The 20050-nt window shown below is 41.4% G+C and overlaps 1 protein-coding gene across 1 annotated transcript in view; it reads right to left on the bottom strand.

Moving 5' to 3' along the window:
- LOC126198757 (myrosinase 1-like) overlaps positions 1-20050 on the bottom strand; it is a 125245-nt gene that overhangs the window by 74033 nt on the left and 31162 nt on the right. The window contains exon 4 of the mRNA XM_049935313.1: positions 12071-12193. Coding sequence (XP_049791270.1) covers positions 12071-12193 — 123 coding nt within the window. The remainder of the gene's footprint in view (positions 1-12070; positions 12194-20050) is intronic.

The raw sequence follows: 20050 nt of genomic DNA, 5'->3' as shown, positions 1-20050 counted from the left end.
CCGAGAAATCCTGCACTCACGTATAACAAATAAATTGTGTTACCCAACCAGAAATCGAATCAGGGACTCCGCGACCTAGAGGCAGCGACGCTGACCACTAGACAACAAACTACGAACAATTGCTCCTTCGAGGAAAAACATGATAGAAGGCTGAGATTTCGCCACTTTCTTGTGACACAAGAACAATCTGCAAAACATTCGATATGATAAAATACTTTCGAAATATTCTAGTCAGCTGTCTTTATTTACCATATTAATATTTGCAATGTATTATCGATTTCAGAGGTACATAAATCGAATGTGTGCCATCCACGTGACTGTCTAAATGAATGGACAATGTAATACAGCAAGAAAATCAAATAGTGTACATGCAGAAGCTGAATCATACGAGCCAATTTTAGAAGAATAATACTAGAGAACACATTGTCAATAGATATATCATCGTCGATATACAATCACCTGCTGGCAAGCGGGCCGCGTGACGCCTGATCAGCCATACAGACCCAAGTATAAACCGATTTGTTCCCCAAAATTCGGCCACGAAAAATTACAGTCGGTTTATTTGCGGTACCCCATATACGCCAGTATATCTTTGCATCCTTAAAACTTTGCGAGTAGTGCTCGGACCTTTTTTCGGTTTGAAGAAATCATATCGATAATTCTTGGAAATTATTAGTTGTATGTAAAATGCGATGGTGGTCTACCAATAGCTGACATGGTAGCTCAGCCTGTTCGGTCAGAAGGTTAACTGCCCTATGTAATAAAATGCTGAGTGAATGGATCAACAGTGAATTTGAACAAGCTTCATGGAGCATCCGCCCCGAGCAAATACAACGAAGAAAATGCAACGAACAAAATGGGATTTAAAAAAGGGAAGGGGGGTAGCGTCTTTGATCAGTAATCAAAACGTAATCAGTGAGGGGTCCGAAACACCCCACCGTTTAAATTTTGATTAATAATCAGCACTGGCGGTCGAAGACTTCCGGCATAGGAAATCACCCTCATTCTACCAACGGCCTTCTCAAAGAGAACGGAAGAGCAGACTGAATTTCAGAAGCTTGAACGTAGTAGGCAAGCTAGAAAATCTGGAAAGGGAAATGGAAATGCTCAATCTGGATATAGTAGGGATCAATGAAATTAAATGGAAAAAAGACAAGGATTTCTGGTCAGATGAGTATAGGATAATATCAACAGCAACAGCAAATGGTATAACGGGAATAGAATTCGTTATGAATAGGAAGGTAGGGTAAACAGAATGTTACTGTGAACAGTTCAGTGATAGGATTGTTCTTATCAGTATCGACAGCAAACCGAAACCGAGAACGATAGTACAGGTATATATGCCGACGTCTCAAGCTGAAGATGAAGAGATAGAAAAAGTATATGAGCATACTGAAAGGGTAATACAGTACGTAACTGGAGATGAAAATCTAATAGTCATGGGGAATGGAATGCAGTTGTAAGTGAAGAAGCAGAAGAAAAGGTTGCAGAAATATGGGATTGGGTCTAGGAATGAGAGAGGAGAAAGAATAATCGAGTTCTGTAATAAATTTCAGCTAGTAAAAGCGAATAATCTGTACAAGAATCACAAGAGGAGAAGATACATTGGAAAAGACCGGGTGATAAGGATTGGAAGGCGTTCCCCGGAGCAGATATAGACTCAGATCACAAGGTAGTAGTGGTGAAGAGCAAACTGAAGTTTAAGAGATCAGACAGGAAGAATCAATACCCAAAGAAGTGGGATACGGAAGTACTAAGGAATGACGAGATGTCGTTGGTGTTGTGGTTTGATGCAGTTCTCCATGCTACTCTATTCTGTACAAGCTGCTTCATCTCCCAGTACCTACTGCAACCTACATCCTTCTGAATCTGCTTGGTGTATTCATCTCTTGGTCTCCCTCTACGATTTTTACCCTCCACGCTGCCCTCCAATACTAAATTGGTGATCCCTTGATGCCTCAGAACATGTCCTACCAACCGATCCCTTCTTCTAGTCAAGTTGTGCCACAAACTTCTCTTCTCCCCAATCCTATTCAACACTTCCTCATTATTTATGTGATCTACCCATCTAATCTTCAGCATTCTTCTGTAGCACCACATTTCGAAAGCTTCTATTCTCTTCTTGTCTAAACTATTTATCGTCCATGTTTCACTTCCATACATGGCTACACTCCATACAAATACTTTCAGAAACGACTTCCTGACACTTAAATCTATACTCGATGTTAACAAATTTCTTTTCTTCAGAAACGCTTTCCTAACCATTGCCAGTCTACATTTTATATACTCTCTACTTCGACCATCATCAGTTATTTTGCTCCCCAAATAGCAAAACTCCTTTACTACTTTAAGTGTCTCATTTCCTAATCTAATACCCTCAACATCACCCAACTTAATTAGACTACATTCCATTATCCTCGTTTTGCTTTTGTTGATGTTCATCTTATATCCTCCCTTCAAGACACTATCCATTCCGTTCAACTGCTCTTCCAAGTCCTTTGCTGTCTCTGACAGAATTACAATGTCATCGGCGAACCTCAAACTTTTTTATTTCTTCTCCATGGATTTTAATACCTACTCCGAATTTTTCTTTTGTTTCCTTCACTGCTTGCTCAATATACAGATTGAATAACATCGGGGAGAGGCTACAACCCTGTCTCACTCTCTTCCCAACCACTGCTTCCCTTTCATGCCCCTCAACTCTTATAACTGCCATTTAGTTTCTATACAAATTGTAAATAGCCTTTCGCTCCCTATATTTTACCCCTGCCACCTTCAGAATTTGAAAGAGAGTATTCCAGTCAACATTGTCAAAACCTTTCTCTAAGTCTACAAATGCTAGAATCGTAGGTTTGCCTTTCCTTAATCTAGCCTCTAAGATAAGCCAAACTGAGCTTCCCCAAGGTCGGCTTCTACCAGTTTTTCCATTCGTCTGTAAAGAATTCGATTTTGTATTTTGCAGCCGTGACAGATAGTTCGGTAATTTCAAAACTATCAACACCTGCATTCTTTGGGATTGGAATTATTATATTCTTCTTGAAGTCTGAGGGTATTTCGCCTGTCTCATACATCTTCCTCACCAGATGGTAGAGTTTTGTCAGGACTGGCTCTCCCAAGGCCGTCAGTAGTTCTAATGGAATGTTGTCTACTCCCGGGGCCTTGTTTCGACTCAGGTCTTTCAGTGCTCTGTCAAACTCTTCACGCAGTACCATATCTCCCATTTCATCTTCATCTACATCCTCTTCCATTTCCATAATATTGTCCTCAAGTACATCGCCCTTGTATAGATCCTCTATATACTCCTTCCACCTTTCTGCTTTCCCTTCTTTGCTTAGAACTGGGTTTCCATCTGAGCTCTTGATACTCATACAAGTGGTTCTCTTTTCTCCAAAGGTCTCTTTAATTTTCCTGTAGTCAGTATCTATCTTACCCCTAGTGAGATAAGCCTCTACATCCTTACATTTATCCTCTAGGCATCCCTGATTAGCCATTTTGCACTTCCTGTCGGTCTCATTTTTGAGACTTTTGTATTCCTTTTTGCCTGCTTCATTTACTGCATTTTTATTTTTTCTCCTTTCATCAATTAAATTCAATATTTCTTCTGTTACCCAAGGATTTCTACTAGCCCTCGTTTTTTTACCTACTTGATCCTCTGCTGCCTTCACTGCTTCAACCCTCAAAGCTATCCATTCTTTTTCTTCTGTATTTCTTTCCCCCATTCATGCCATTTATTCCCTTACGCTCTCCCTGAAACTCTGTACAACCTCTGGTTCTTTCAGTTTATCCAGGCCCCATCTCCTTAAATTCCCACCTTTTTGCAGTTTCTTCAGTTTCAATCTGCAGTTGATAACCAATAGATTGTGGTCAGAATCCACATCTGCCTCTGGAAATGTCTTACAATTTAAAACCTGGTTCCTAAATCTCTGTATTACCATTATATAATCTATCTGATACCTTTTAGTATCTCCAGGATTCTTCCATATATACAATCTCCTTTTATGATTCTTGAACCAAGTGTTACCTATGATTAAGTTGTGCTCTGTGCAAAATTCTACCAGGTGGCTTCCTCTTTCGTTTCTTACCCCCAATCCATATTCACCTTCTACGTTTCCTTCTCACCCTTTTCCTACTACCGAATTCCAGTCACCCATAACTATTAAATTTTCGTCTCCCTTCACTATCTGAATAATTTCTTTTATTTCATCATACGTTTCTTCAATTTCTTCGTCATCTGCAGAGCTAGTTGGCACATAAACTTGTACTACTGTAGTAGGCGTGGGCTTCGTGTCTATCTTTGCCACAATAATGCGTTCACTATGCTGTTTGTAGTAGCTTACGCCCATTCCTATTTTTTTATTCATTATTAAACCTACTCCTGCATTACCCCTATTTGAATTAGTATTTATAACCCTGTATTCCCCTGACCAAAAGTCTTGTTCCCCCTGCCACCGAACTTCACTAATTCCCACTATATCTAACTTTAACCTATCCCTTTCCCTTTTTAAATTTTCTAACCTACCTGCCCGATTAAGGTATCTGACATTCCACGCTCCGATCCGTAGAACGCCAGTTTTCTTTCTCCTGATAACGACGTCCTCTTGAGTAGTCCCCGCCCGGAGATCCGAATGGGGGACTATTTTACCTCCGGAATATTTTACCCAAGAGGACGTCATCATCATTTAACCATACAGTAGAGCTGCATGCCCTCGGGAAAAAATTACGGCTGTACTTTCCCCTTGCTTTCAACCGTTCGCAGTACCAGCACAGCAAGGCCGTTTTGGTTAGTGTTACAAGGCCAGATCAGTCAATCATCCATACTGTTGCCCCTGCAACTACTGAAAAGGCTGCTGCCCCTCTTCAAGAACCACGCGTTTGTCTGGCCTCTCAACAGATACCCGTCCGTTGTGGTTGCACCTACGGTACGGCTATCTGTATCGCTGAGGCACGCAAGCCTCCCCACCAACGGCAAGGTCCATGGTTCATAACGAGCTACAGTTGATGTTATCTAAGGTTATAGGTACTGCAGTAAGAAATAGCTCGGTAGGCAGTACAGTTGATATCTCTAAAAAGGGCAATCATAGATGTTGGAAAGAAAACCATAGGTACAGAGAAGTAAACTGCGAAGAAACCATGGGTAACAGAAGAATAATTCAGTTCATCGATGAAAGAAGGAAGCATATAGGAAATTCAAAATAACCTTCGGTGAAATTAAAGACAAGGGTGCGAACATTAAGAGTGCAATGGGAATTCCACTGCTGAATGCAGAGGATAGAGCGGGTAGTTGGCAAGAGTACACTGAAGGCCTCTATCAGGGGGAAGATCTGTATGATGTAATAGAAGAAATAGAAGTCGATTTAGAAGAGATAGGGGTCCAGTATTAGAATCAGAATTACAGAGAGCCTTGGAAGACTTAAGATCATATAAGGCAGAAGGGAACGATAACATTCCACCATAATTTCCTAAAATCGTTGGGGGAAGTGGCAACAAAAGTATTACTCACGTTGGTGTGTAGAATGTATGAGTCTGGCGATATACCATCTGACTTTCGGAAAAGTATATCCACACGACTCCGAAGACTGCAAAAACTGACAAGTGCGAGAATTATCGCACAATTAACTTAACAGCATCCAAGTTCCTTACAAGAATAATATAAAGAAGAATGGAAAAGAAAATTGAGGATGTGTTAGATGATGATTAGTTTGGCTATAGGAAAGTTAAAGGCACCAGAGGGGCAATTCTGACGTTGCGGTTGATAATGGAAGCAGGACCAAAGAAAAATTAAGACACTTTCATAGGATTTGTCAAACTGGGAAAAGCGTTCAACAATGTAAAATGGTGCAAGATGTTTGAAATTCTCAGAAAAATAGGGGTAAGCTACAAGGAGAGACAGGTAATATAGAATATGTACAAGAACCAAGAGGGAATAATAAGACAGGACGACCGAGAACCAAATGCTCGGATTAAAAAGGGCGTAAGACAGTAATGTAATCTTTAGCCTCTACTGTTCAATCTGTACACCGAAAAAGCAATGATGAAAATAAAAGAAAGATTCAGGAGTGGAATTAAAATTAAACGAGAAAGCATATCAATGATACGATTCACTAATGACATTGCTATTCTGAGTGAAAGTGAAGAAGAATTACGTGACCTGCTGAATGGAATAAACAATCTAATGAATGAAGAATACAGATTGGGAGTAAATCGAAAAAAGACGAAAGTAATGAGAAGTAGCAGAAATGTGAATAGCGAGAAACTTAACATCAGGATTGATGGTCACAAAGTGGAAGAAGTTAAGGAATTCCACTACCTAGGCAGCAAATTAACCAATGACGGACGGAGCAAGGAGGACATCAAAAGCAGACTAGCACTGAGAAAAGGCATTCCTGGCCAAGAGAAGTCTACTAGTATCAAACATAGGCCTTTATTTGAGGAAGAAACTTCTGAGAATATACGTCTGGAGCACAGTATTGCATGGTAGTGTAACATGGACTGGGAAAACCGGAACAGAAGAGAATCGAAAAATGTGAGATGTGGTGCTACAGACGAATGTTGAAAATTAGGTGGACTGATGAGGAGAATGTTATCTGTCTGTAACACAATGATGGAACTTCAGGCATTCCTGTGTAGTGATAATCAGCAGCTACGGTGTAAACTGGACAAGGAAGTAACAAGGTAATGTGAAAGAGTATGAAGGTGACTAATGAGGAGGTTCCGCGCAGAAACTGAGAGGAAAGGATGATGTGGAAAAATCTGTTAAGACATCAGGGAATGACTTCCATGGTACTAGAGGGAGCTGTAGAGGGCATAAACTGTAGACAAAGACAGACATTGGAATAGATCCAGCAAATAATTGAAGATGTATGTTGGAAGTGCTTCTCTGAGATGAAGAGGTTGGCACAGGAGACGAAGTCGTGGAGGGCTGCATCAGACTAGTCAGAGGATTGGTGACTTAAAAAGAAATATGAATCAAAATTGTGTCTGTCTCCATTTGCTGACATTTCATTTAAGCTAGCGGCTGTTGCTGGAACTCACTCAGTTTCTATCTAACTAAAGAGTAAAACCGTTGTCATAAAACCATTAAAAAATTTCAAACTCGACAGATTTATTAAGCAGATTTCAGACTCGCAGTTATTCTTTATACGAAGACACATGTAATACAGAAGCTATCAAATAGCATGGCCTGGACTAACGTCATGTGCGACGTTGGATCGCATTGAGGAATACGCAATAAATGAGCTTTTCACCAATGAAACCATAGAGTGAGCGTGTAGCTAGGGGTATACGGAACTTGAATGTAGGGATGAAAGGAAAGATGGAATACTGACAAGTCGAGAACTACTTCAGCCTTGGAAATGGTGAAGACCTTATACTTTCCACAGACGGATTTTCGAAGGAGTATCGGTTGGTTCCTCCGGTTTGTGCTTAGTTAGTTGGGCTTAACTTGTTCTAAGTCTAGGGGACTGATGACCTCAGATATAAGTCCCATAGTGATTAGACCCATTTGAACCAGTTGTTCTTAATGTGATACATTTCGCTTCGTTATAATCAAGTGTCATATAACTCGGTGTATTCCAAGAGACAGGCTTTTCGTCGGTGTTGCCGACCTGGTGTAGAGAGTAAGCCTCTCTGGAAGATGATGAGTTTGCTGGTAAAATCTTTAGGCAGTAACTGTGCTTTTGATGAACTTCGACGGACAGAGAGACCATGAGTCCCCTGGACTTAGAACTACTTAAACCTAACTAACCTAAGGACATCATACACATCCATGCACGGGGCTGGATTCAAACAAGCGACCGTAGCAGCAGAGCGGTTCCGGACGGAAGCCTAGAACCGCTCGGCCACATCGAAAAACAACTAGAACCGAAAATCAAAAAGTTACTGAGATTGCAGGTAAAATATTCTAGGATGTTAAGCGTGTGATATTCCCTTCAAGCCCACCTTGTAACTTCTGTGCTGGAACTTTCTGAACTTCGATTTGTGAAGTAGGCTCTTTAAGAGGAATTTCGTGCTTCCAGACGATGTTACCTTCAACAACAACTGTTACGAAAGTCTGTACAGTTACATAATTACCGGGATGTTATCTGTTGCTCTAGAGGAAGGAATGCTACTCCCCACAATGTTATTCTCAAGCCTAAATCCTTGCCCAACGACAATTTTCCAAAGGAGAAAGTAAATAATAAAGTTTTTGCATTATAGATAGACTTGGTCGTTATACTTCAATGCATGACTTCAACACTCTAGATACTTACAGTCGACGTAAAGAAATCATTTAAAGACCGTTCCCTAAAACACACTATCTAGCAGAATCAAAAAAACATTAGTCAGTCTTATGTATGAATAGATTCTCTCTTCATAACGCACAGTATCACCAGATTCTTTCTTCACAGGGCTGAAAACATGCTGCGTGTCCAGCGTCCTTCATTTGCGAGAACAGGAAAGAAAATACTGCTAGTGGCAAAATGAATATCGGTGGTAAAGTTAACATTGATATCAGTGAATATTAGAAGGCCAGTATTTTTTATGCTATTTATCTACGTTACGACATTAAAGAAATGGTTTAAGACTGATCACTTTGTGAACAATTCGTGTAAATGGGCGAAGTGACAAATTTGTCTCCACTGAATTTCTCATTTTTCTTCCCCTCAAGAAGTGTGCGGCTTATATCTGCAACAACACGGTAAGTCAAGAAGCCTCTTGGAGCAGCTACATTGATGTCGAGATACGTACGCTTGTTGGACTGACATTTGTATCTGTAAATCTTACGATATATAGCTGAACGTTGATCACAAATTTCACAAACATAAAACTAGAAGGAAATTGGATACATTTTTATTTCGTTCGCCTCAGTTGTATTGACGTTAAATTCAGCTGTAGTGGTTACCGGTTTCGGGCTGACACGTCCATTCTCACATCACTCACCTTGCTATAAACGGTAATTATTCACACAATGTGGTGCCAAAAGGCACGAACAGCTTCTGTACAGCAAAGTACCCAGTGGGCAACAAGTACGCTCATTGATCTTAGCCAATGTGTCCCACAGTATGTCCCATGGGAGCATGCCTCGAACAAGCAAACAAAACTATAAGGTTAAAACATCACTTTCTGTTCTCGTGACTTGAGCTCATCACAGTACAGGGAGGAGGGTGGCATACATCTTTAAAATCTATAATGATTTATCTAATGATATGAAAGGTCTAAAGTAAAGCTTCCCTAATCCGAAAGCAAGTTTGAATGCTGCAGTGTTTCCTAGAGCTGGTTCTCCTGGCCTGTCTCCGATGTTTGATGTGACTTACTTAGCCCTTTTACAGGAGACCTAGAATGTGACTTAAATTTCCGTTGACATTTAGAAGTAATTGCTCGTGGTTAAAAAACAAATACGAGGGCGGTTCAGAAAGTAACCTCCGATTGGTCACAGTGCGGGTTGTGGGGGGAGTAGCGACGCCATCTGTGCGTTCACGCACTCAACAGGTCAGTCGGCATCAAGCCGTGGTCGAGTGAACGTCGTACCTGCGCTAGTTTAGTTTTTGTGGCAGTTTGAAATGTGTGCTGCAATAGAAAACCCCGCCAAATGTGAAGTGCGTGCTGTCATAAGGTTTTTTACAGCCAAAGGATATTCTGCAGCAGCTATTCATCGTGAGCTTTGTGCCGTGTACGGACCAAGAGTTATGAGTGAAGGAGTTGTCCATGAATGGGTACGTTTATTTAAAAGTGGACGAGAAAACGTTCATGATGAAGAGAGGAGTGGTAGACCATCATTGGTGATTGACGAACTCGTTCAGACAGTTGATGCAAAAGTTCGTAAAAATCGACGTTTCTCAATGTCGGAGTTGTCTACTGGTTTTCCACAGATTTCTAAGACTCTCTTGTACGAGATAGTGACAGCAAGATTGGGTTACCGTAAGTTCTGTGCACGATGGGTGTCCAAAATTCTTACCGACCACCACAAAACTCAAAGAATGGCCTCTGCATTAGACTTTCTGTCACGTTATGAGGACGAAGGAGAACCATTGTTAAACAGAATCGTGACCGGTGACGAAACCTGGATAAAGTACGTGAACCCTGAGACAAAAGAACAATCAAAGATGTGGGCACATTCAAATTCGCCTACCAAACCAAGAAAAGCCTCGCAAGATTTTTCTGCCAGAAAACTGATGGCAACGGTGTTTTGGGATGCCAAAGGGGTGTTGTTGGTTGAATTCATGGAACGTGGTACGACCATTAATCAAGACGTGTACTGTGAAACAATAAAAAAGTTACGATGGGCTATACAGAACAAACGCCGTGGTATGCTGACTTCCGGTATCGTTTTTTTTTTTTGCACGATAACGCCCGTCCTCACTCTGCTCGCAGAACAACGGCCCTTCTGGAGTCCTTCAAGTGGGACGTTATCAACCATCCACCTTACAGCCCAGACCTGGCGCCAAGTGATTATCACCTCTTCATGCATTTGAAGAAATGGCTCGGGTCACAGCGGTTTGATGACGACGAAGAGCTCAAAGATGCGGTCACAGGCTGGCTCCAGGCACAAGCGGGTGATTTTTATGCAGAAGGAATTTCAAAGCTTGTGAAGAGATACGATAAGTGCCTCAATTGCTATGGAGACTATGTAGAAAAATAGTGCAAAGATGTAGTTGTAAGATGTATATATTAAAATATTTTTATTAACTTGGTGTATTTTTTTAAATCAACCGGAGGTTACTTTCTGAACGGCCCTCGTAATTGTCAGGAAAGTCCATAGCACGCCAGACCTTTTGAGTCTTAGGCTGACGTTTATCCGATTAGCTACGGACCTACACGCGAATTACTACCAAATACTAAAAATAATGCTATAGATATATTAGAAGTGTATCTGCATGGCGACTTTTTCTATGACGGGGATGAATGTCTAAACACTGATACTTTATATAACTTTTTATGTGATATTTTCGTTAGTGTTAACCTATAATTAATGCCATTCATCATAAATGTTGAATAAAAGAAAAGTTATCCAGCATACGGGCAAGAAACGATAGGAGTAGGTCGCGTGTTGACTTGGTAGCTCATGTCACGCCCCAGATCACTTCCGTTTGCAATGCATGTGATAGATGGCACAAGTAACAATTTAACAAAATCGTTGAATTATAAAAGAAAGTGTGATCAAGGAAAATGATGTGGATATGACATGCAAACCAGCCCTGTGTTTGCAAACTATAGTCTATGACACCATACATCACGTGGATCATGATCTCAAACATATATGAATGCTGACGCTTCCTATTTCAATTTTTTGCAATTTATTGGTAATATTGTGTTACATGTGGTTGAAAAGTGTTGAACTGGATATTTCTAGAATACGAATTGCAACGAAGTTCTGTCCTCAGAGCACGACGTCAATGCGAACAGCAATTAAAAGAACACTAAATCTTTTCTCATTGTAAATATGACACTAAGTTCCTCATATCCGAAAAAGGCATTGCTTGATTAAAATGTGTGGAGAAACATTACTCAAAGCTCACTGAAGAAAAATAATAAAAAATAAGACGAACAATAATGTGTACAACCAAGTGTGGAATTAAAATTGAAGTTTACTATTTTATCTCAAGTGAAAATGAAATAAATCTGTTTCATTGTAAGTGATTATTTTAAAATAGTTCAGTGACAGGCAGGTGTGGACATAAATTACGGAACTAGAGGAGAAATGAGACGACAACGCCTGCAACAAATCTCAGGACACAGAAGAGAAATATTTACAAATTGGAAGAATAACTAGAAATGCTCTACTGGAAAATCAGAACATATGACTAAGTTACGGTAGGGATATAGGTAAAGATTCTACGAACAAGACAAATGAATTAAAGGAACCATTAGAGTAAAAGTACTGAATGTATGAGCTTTGTTCGTAATACAAAAGCAGAGACCTGAACTAGAGGAAGTGAAAAGACCTGTCACCGTGGATGAACACAATGAAGTGTATTGGACGTTATGTGTCGGACGCCGGTAACATATCACTGTCGATGGGAAAGGATACTTTATACTGATAAGGTCGATAATAACAGAGTGCAAAGGTGCTGGAAGTGGTTTTCAGACTCACCCTGTCGCCGAAATTCTCGAAGAGCACTCGGGCGTACTGCACGAAAAAGTCAGCAGTGAAATTGTTGGGCCACCCACCAAGGTCCTGCAGTGGCGAAGGCAGATCCCAGTGATACATGGTGGCCTGTAAAATAACGAAGAGTTATGTTTCGCCTTTTGCATTTCAGCATATATACACACATCGAAAAAGGTTTGTATCACCTCGGTTCCGAGAGTTCCGGAACCTGTACAGAAAACTGGAGCAGAGATCAACATAAACGTCATTTCAGCCCTCTTTATTTCTCATGAAACCACACATTGCATGTTGTACCACCATACAGCAAGACCTTCAGAGGTACCTCTAATAACCAGTAGCACGTCCTCATGCACCGATGCATGCCTGTATTCGTCGTGGCATACTGTCTACAAGTTCATCAAAGCACTGTTGGTCCAGATTGTACCACTCCTCAACACGATTCTGCGTATATCCCTCAGAGTGGGGTCACGTCGTCCATAAACAGCCCTTTTTATTCTGTCCCAGGCATATTCGATAGGGTTCATGTCTGGAGAACACGCTGGCCACTATAGTCGAGCGATGTCTTTATCCTGAAGGAAGTCATTCACAAGATGAGCACGACGGGGGCGCGAATTGTCGTCCATGAAGACGAATGCCACGCCAATATGCTGCCTATATGGTCGCACTATCAGTCGGAGGATGGCAATCAAATATCGTACAGCCGTTATGGCGCCTTCAATGACCACCAGCGGCGTACGTCGGCCCCACATAATGCCACCCCAAAACAGCAGGGAACGTGATGGCAATACTGAGCGGTCCATTCGTCATGTTTTTGGGCCCATGTGTACTGCGCTGCATGGTGTCGTGGTTGCAACGATGGACCTCGCCACGAACGTCGGGAGTGAAGTTGCGCAGCATGCAGCCTATTTCGCACACTTTGAGTCGTAACATGACGTCGTGTGGCTGCGCGAAAAGCATTATTCAACATGGTGACATTGCTGCCAGGGTTCCTCCGAACCATAATACGTAGGTAGCAGTCATCCACTGCAGTAGTAGCCTGTGGGCGGCCTGAGCGAGGCATGTAATCGACTGTTCCTACCTCTCTGTATCTCCTCCATGTTCGAACAACATCGCTTTGGTTCACTATGAGACGCCTTCCTGGTGGAATGACTGGAACTGATCGTCTGTCGGACCCCCTACGTATAATTAGGCGCTGCTCACGCATGGTTGTTTACATCTTTGGGCGGGTTTAGTGACATCTCTGACCAATCAAATGGACTGTGTCTGTGTTACAAGATCCACAGTCAACGTCTATCTTCAGTAGTTCTAGGAACCGGGGTGATGCAAAACTTTTTTTGTTGTGTGTATATAGTTCGTCACAGTGATCACTTTAAAGATATCTGCAGACAAAATTCATTGAGCAATGTTTACAACAGAGCTTTTAATACATTCTTCCAGTGTCAGTGAAGTTTATCTCTGACCAGGGTATATACATTTAATGTAATGAATATTTAAAAAAATGCCACGGAAAATATTTTACAAAAATCCACCTAAAAAGATAAAAGTTCACTATTTGCGATTGACAGATGTGTAGAACAATGTACTTAACGATTTCTGGTTTAATCAGCAACACGTTAATAAAAGTTTCATCATAGTCATAAAAACTTATGTTAAAGATATCCCAGCTGAAACAGTCCGATAATTTTGATTGATGAGCGAGTGACAGTTACACTTCCATCCCATTTCCTGCGAGTAGAGCTCGCAGTGCAAATATCTTTGGACTTGGGTCGAGTTAAGTGAGTTGGCGCTAAGATAGTAGTGTACGTGTAACGGATGTCGCGATAAAACGCAGTACGGTGCCGCGTAATTTATGTGGAATGGCAAAATTTAGTGTAGAAAGAAACGCTAAAGATATGACGACCACTAATTATGAACAGCGCCGTGAATATGGATTGAATATATTGGCAAGTGAATTTAATATCTTTCAGCGACTAGCTAAATTTAGTAAAGATGCAGTGCTTCGGAACGCTTTTTCCATATTGCAAAAAGTCAACGGCAATCTTCTGTTAAAGTATGAACAGACAGCCACATTTACTGTATTTATACAGACAACACATCGGTTTGATTTTCTATTGTGGATGCTTACTTTGCTTCTTGTGTATGAACAGTCATAGTGGGCATGAGTCAATTTTATTGTAGTGTACGACCACAGTGTGTGCGAAAAACAACATTAACGATATTTGCGGGCGAACCGACGTCACATACACCAGGCAAGTGTGTTTAGGCACCGGTCGTAACATCTGCATCGTGATATTTACATGTGAGACTTACTAGCATTACGTCAAAATCTTATCAGTGCGGAAACACCAGCCGTGTGATAAATGGTCTTATTACACGGAGAATGTGTCAGGCGAAGGCATAGGGAATCAGTAGCTCCTTCATTGCTGTATCTACTGGTGGTGACTGGTGGAATCCCAGCTGGGTGAAACTTCGTTTTCTGTTTCCAGTTTCAGTCCCCTCCCAGCCTTACATTAAGAAGGCAACTACAAAATGTTTCTCAGTAGATTATGCAGTGGTTGTTCTTTTCTTTGTGAATTCTTATTTAGGTACTAGAGTAATTGGTACTTTCTTATAGAGGGTCTGTCTTTGGGAAGTATTTCTAGGATCAAAACACTACAAAATGTTCTCACGAACCTTAAATCACATAAAGCGCAGTGACTACATTCTACATCTACATCTACATAGATACGCCGCAAGCCATCGTATGGTGCGTGGCGGAAGGTAACCTGTACCACCAGTAGTCATTCCCCTTCCTGTTGAGCTCAGAAATAGAGCGAGGGAGAAACGACTATCTGAATGACTCCGCACGAGTCCTAATCTCTCTGATCTTATCTTCATGGTCCTTACGGGAAATGTAGGTTAGCACCAATAGTATCTTTCTGCAGTCATCCTCAAATTCTGGTGGTCTAAATTTTCACAACAGTGCTGCTCGAAAAGAACATCGCTTTCCCTCCACTGATTTACATTTGAGTTCCAGAACCATGTCCGTAATACTTGTGTATAGTGCAGCCTAGCGGTAACAAATCCAACAGCTCGCCTCAGACTTGGCTCGTTGTCTCCAATTAATCAGACCTGGTGCGGATCCCAACCAAACACTTGAACAGCACTCAACAGTGGGTCGTACTAGTGTCCTATACGCGGTTCCATTACAGATGAATCACACTTTCCTAAAATTATCGCAATAAACCGAAGTCGACCATTCGCCTTGCCTACTACAGTCGTTACATGCTCATTCCATGTCATATTGCATTGCTAACGTTCAGACATTTAAATGACCCGACTGTGTCAAGCAGCACGCTGCCAACGCTGTACTCGAACATTATGGGTTTGTTTTTCCTGTTCATTCACATTAACTTACATTTTTCTACATTTAGAGCTAGCTGCCGTTCATCACACCAACCATAAATACACACTGTAACGTCACAGGACTTCCAGTGGCAGCATCTCACAAGAGCTCGGAGTGACAGTCTTAAGCTGCATGAAACGAACTGTTGCAGTGATCAAGGCGCGAACACACATTTTGGAGGACATGTGTTAGTTTCCTCGTCCGCCCATCCAGTTTTAGTTTTCTTGTTGTTTCAATAACTCGCATGTGGCAAGTACTGCGATCGTTTATTTGTGAGGAATATAGCCATTTTCCCCCTCCTTCCCTAAACAGATCTGAACTCCAACACTAAAAACCTCGAGTGGACGGGATGATAAACTCCAGTCTTACTTCTTTCCCTCCTCTTCTATGTTCGGTGGCGGATTGTGCTTTGCTTACGACGCCGTTGGGACTTACTTTTTTGCTTCTTCTATGTGCACTTGACCAGCTCGCGGACATGCTGTTGACGACTGAAGCAAATTTGATCATACCAGACATATCTTCTTTAAGATATTGGAAGAATTCCTGGCTACACGAGTATATTCGGTTTATCTTGATAGTATCAATACAGGGTGTTTCTAAAAGGACTTTGTTTGTGATGTAGCCAAACGCTAAATAAATAAATCAACAAATAAATCTTTGAAAATTCATACAAAATTATTCATATTGCTCATAGAAGTAGTATAAGCGTAATTTTGTAGGAAAATACTTCAGGTCCTGTCTCAGGTAATGTGCTAGTACTGAATCACACCACCGAAAGCTCTAGCAACAGCCATAGCATAGCTGGCTCCATTCACTGATTCCGAGTGTGCTCGCTGTGTGTTTTGGTTTGATGAATCAGTCTGCAACAGTTGTGCAACTAATTTTCGTATGGAGTACGGTAAAGATCCTCAAAATAAGCCTTCCATGTAAGGGTAATAAGTTTTTTCTTGAAAATGGGTGCTTGATAAGTGACAAAAAATCGTCAAGTCAACTGCGTGTGTCTGACGACGTCGTAGAGGAAGTGAGGCAAAGCTTTGTTAACATTCCCACAAAATCAAACCAGCGTGCTTCTCGCGACCCGCGCATCCTACATGTGTCTGTTTGGCGAGCGTCAGGGCAATATTTGTATCTCAAACAGCAAACATTAAATGGTGTAAGAACTTTTAGACATTGATAATGTTGCTTCTAACGACTTTTGAGTGCAAAAGTAACATCGATTGGATCAAGGCGAAGATTTCGTTATCTTTAGAGATGACTGCTCTTCTCCTAAATGGTAAAGATGATAAACACAACTGTAGATTTGGGGCACTTATAAGCCACGACAAACCTCGGAATATTGTCGTCGTAGCCCAAAAGTTAACATCTTTTGTGCATTTACCATGAGCAAAGGTATGGCTCTTTCTTTTTCCAAGAGAAAATAATCAACGAAGTGATTCACCATCATGAATCTCAGTGACTTCATTGAAGTTATTGTATTTCAGTAATAGTGATACTTCTGTTTTTCTCACTGTCTTTTTTTCAGTTACTATACTGTAGCAGTTCTTTGTATGTATCGTCAAAGTTTCATCGAGTTACGTGTTAGTGACACATCATGTGAAAGTTACTTATACCCTTACGTTTTACCCACCAGTGGAGAAAGTGCGGGAATATAACAGGGTCCAACCTCTTTTAACATCTTTCCCAAATCCATCGACCCTTAGAAGAATTTTATGTTAAACATAACATAGTAACAGAGTGCCACTCACAGTTCAAACTCCGAACTCGTATTAAATTATTTATTTACTGTGCGTCCCACATTTATTGCTTCTTCATTTTGCCTACTGAAAATGGTTCAAATGGCTCGGAGCCACCAGTACCCTAGAACCTAGAACTACTTAAACCTAACTAACCTAAGGACATCACAAACATCCATGCCCGAGGCAGGATTCTAACCTGCGACCATAGCGGTCGCGCGGTTCCAGACTGCAGCGCCTAGAACCGCTCGGCCACTCCGGCCGGCTTGCCTACTGACAATTGCATAAAATTGCATGGCAAAGTTGGTGTGTGTAGATAACTGAAGTATGGCTCCCGGGCCGGCCGGTGTGGCCGTGCGGTTAAAGGCGCTTCAGTCTGGAACCGCGTGACCGCTACGGTCGCAGGTTCGAATCCTGCCTCGGGCATGGATGTGTGTGATGTCCTTAGGTTAGTTAGGTTTAAGTAGTTCTAAGTTCTAGGCGACTGATGACCTCAGAAGTTAAGTCGCATAGTGCTCAGAGCCATATGGCTCCCGAAGTTGATCATTTCTTGGTAAAATCTACCGTTGTCACGCTTAATTTCGAACAGAAATTCTCAGTGGCGTTTAGTTAACAGTTTCACGTTGGCAGTAGCAGTTCTGCATTGTTGTTTAATGTACAGCAGCTCCATACAGGGAAGACATCACTGTTGTAGTGTACTCTAGAGCGCAGAAATTCTTGCTCCATTCAGCGAAGATCTTTCAGCTGATATAGGAACGAAAATGTTGTATAACAGACAAAAGCAGTAATATGAGTATATGACTATACAACCTGAAATCGAATAGCTATTATATTCCACTCTTTGACAGGACGAGAGAAAATAAAACAAAAAAATATGTGCAGCCTTAGATAGAAAATTTCGTATTTTGGTTCTTCCCTTCCCACTATCTACATTTGTTCACGTGTCCTGGAAGACATACAGATGAACGAATGAACTGATGCTAAATCGTTTTATTTCGACCTACAATCAAATAATCACTACATCAGTATACGTTTATGCAACTTAAAAGTTATCTCGATAAGGATGCTCATAAATAAGCACGCTTAACTGATTATATCAATTAAGACGTTCGCTCATCAGTTCTTTTGTGTAGGTGCAGAAACGTTTCGAGATAAAGATAAAATCTGTAGCGCTCAATTCCTGGACGTGCTTCTGGCCTGATTGTAGTTAGAGTCCACAATTTTGTTCGCCGAGAAGAGTGGCAAGCCCGTCTCCCAGGTCTCCATTCAACTCCTCCCCCCCTTTCTTTTTCCCGCTGGGGGCTGGGGCTGGAACGAGGAAATTTTCCAGTTCCTGTCCGAAACTGAATCCAAGCCGCCCAGGGCTAGAGTCAGTCGCTCTGTCCGTTAGAGTACAGGCTGTAACCATAACAGTTAATAAAACTAATGTTTCTTTGTATCCACCTTCTTTGTAACAGCTTTGGGTTCTAAAATAGCCGCAGTATTATAGCCTTTCATTTCTAAATCTTGGATGGTGCACAGCATGGAAAATAAGAAGATACAAAAGAATTTTCCACATGAAGCACAATTTGGTACCAAAACATTTCCACAAGTTTACCAGACTGGTCCTTATTGCTCACTAGCAAATATGTTTAAGATCTTTCATGGCGTCACAGATAAACAGGAGACTGTAACTAAATATTATTCCAAACTATTGTGTCAACTGAGAAAGTACGTGCTGGCACGTAACACAACACGTTTACTCATTACTACGAAATACGGCTAAAGTAGTCGGAACCAGCAGGCGACGAAATGCAGATACCCTGTGCAATGCGGCAGTTTCACTTGTTTACTCAGCTACTTGATGTTGTGTCCCTTCTTTGGGAAAAAAGAACTTATACTACATGTACGGCGGGCTTCAAAAATTATGTTACACATTAATAAGGCATGCCAAGTATCCTTGATTGGATGCTACACTACACTTCAAAGTGACACAGATACATGACCTATTTTCAGCATAATCACTCCAGTCCCCGCAAACAACGGTCCAAACTTACTACCAGTCGCCGGCCGGGGTGGCCTAGCGGTTCTAGGCGCTACAGTCCGGAACCGCGCGACCGCTACGGTCGCAGATTCTAATCCTGCCTCGTGCATGGATGTTGTGTGTTGTCCTTACGTTAGTTATGTTTAAGCAGTTCTAAATTCTACGGGACTGATGACCTCAGAAGTTAAGTCCCATAGTGCTCAAAGCCATTTGAACAATTTTAATACCAGTCGTTTAATTCCTCGACAATAGAGATCCGCTCTTGGTCACGAAACCATTCGAGAACAGCTATCTGAGCTTGCTCATCGTTGGAGAATACCTTATCCTCCAGATGTTCTTTCAGCTTGCAGATAAGAGGAAAATCGCATTTTGCAAAATCTGGACTTCCCGATAAGCATAACCCACGTTGAAAGGTGTGCGCTTATTTTGCACTCATTTCATAATTTATTTAATAACATGATCTTGTCGCTCTTAGTTTGCTACATCAAAATTACTCTGATACCTGAGGGAAGATAAGAGCAAGGCTTTTCGTTTTATTTTTCCTCTCAGGTAATCATAGTGGTTTTCTTTTCACGCCTTGGCAGCTTAGTTTGAAAATAGGAGCGAGTGGTTTCAATGTTTTGTAGAAGCCAAAGAATTCACTTTACTTACTACCCCGAAGCAGCAGCCCCAAACTTTAGAATTTTGCTTTTCACATATTTTTGGTGCCGCATAGAGGTCTTCCTGAACCAACAAATCACAGTCCTTCCCGCCTTGTTGGAGTCGTCAGCTAAGACAGCAAGTGGCTGTAGCGGCTATTCTGACCATCCTCATGGCTAGTGGAG

This window comes from Schistocerca nitens, chromosome 8 (genome assembly GCF_023898315.1).
Source record: "Schistocerca nitens isolate TAMUIC-IGC-003100 chromosome 8, iqSchNite1.1, whole genome shotgun sequence".
Classification (NCBI taxonomy): domain Eukaryota; kingdom Metazoa; phylum Arthropoda; class Insecta; order Orthoptera; family Acrididae; genus Schistocerca; species Schistocerca nitens.
This window is presented reverse-complemented; position numbering and strand designations above follow the sequence as displayed.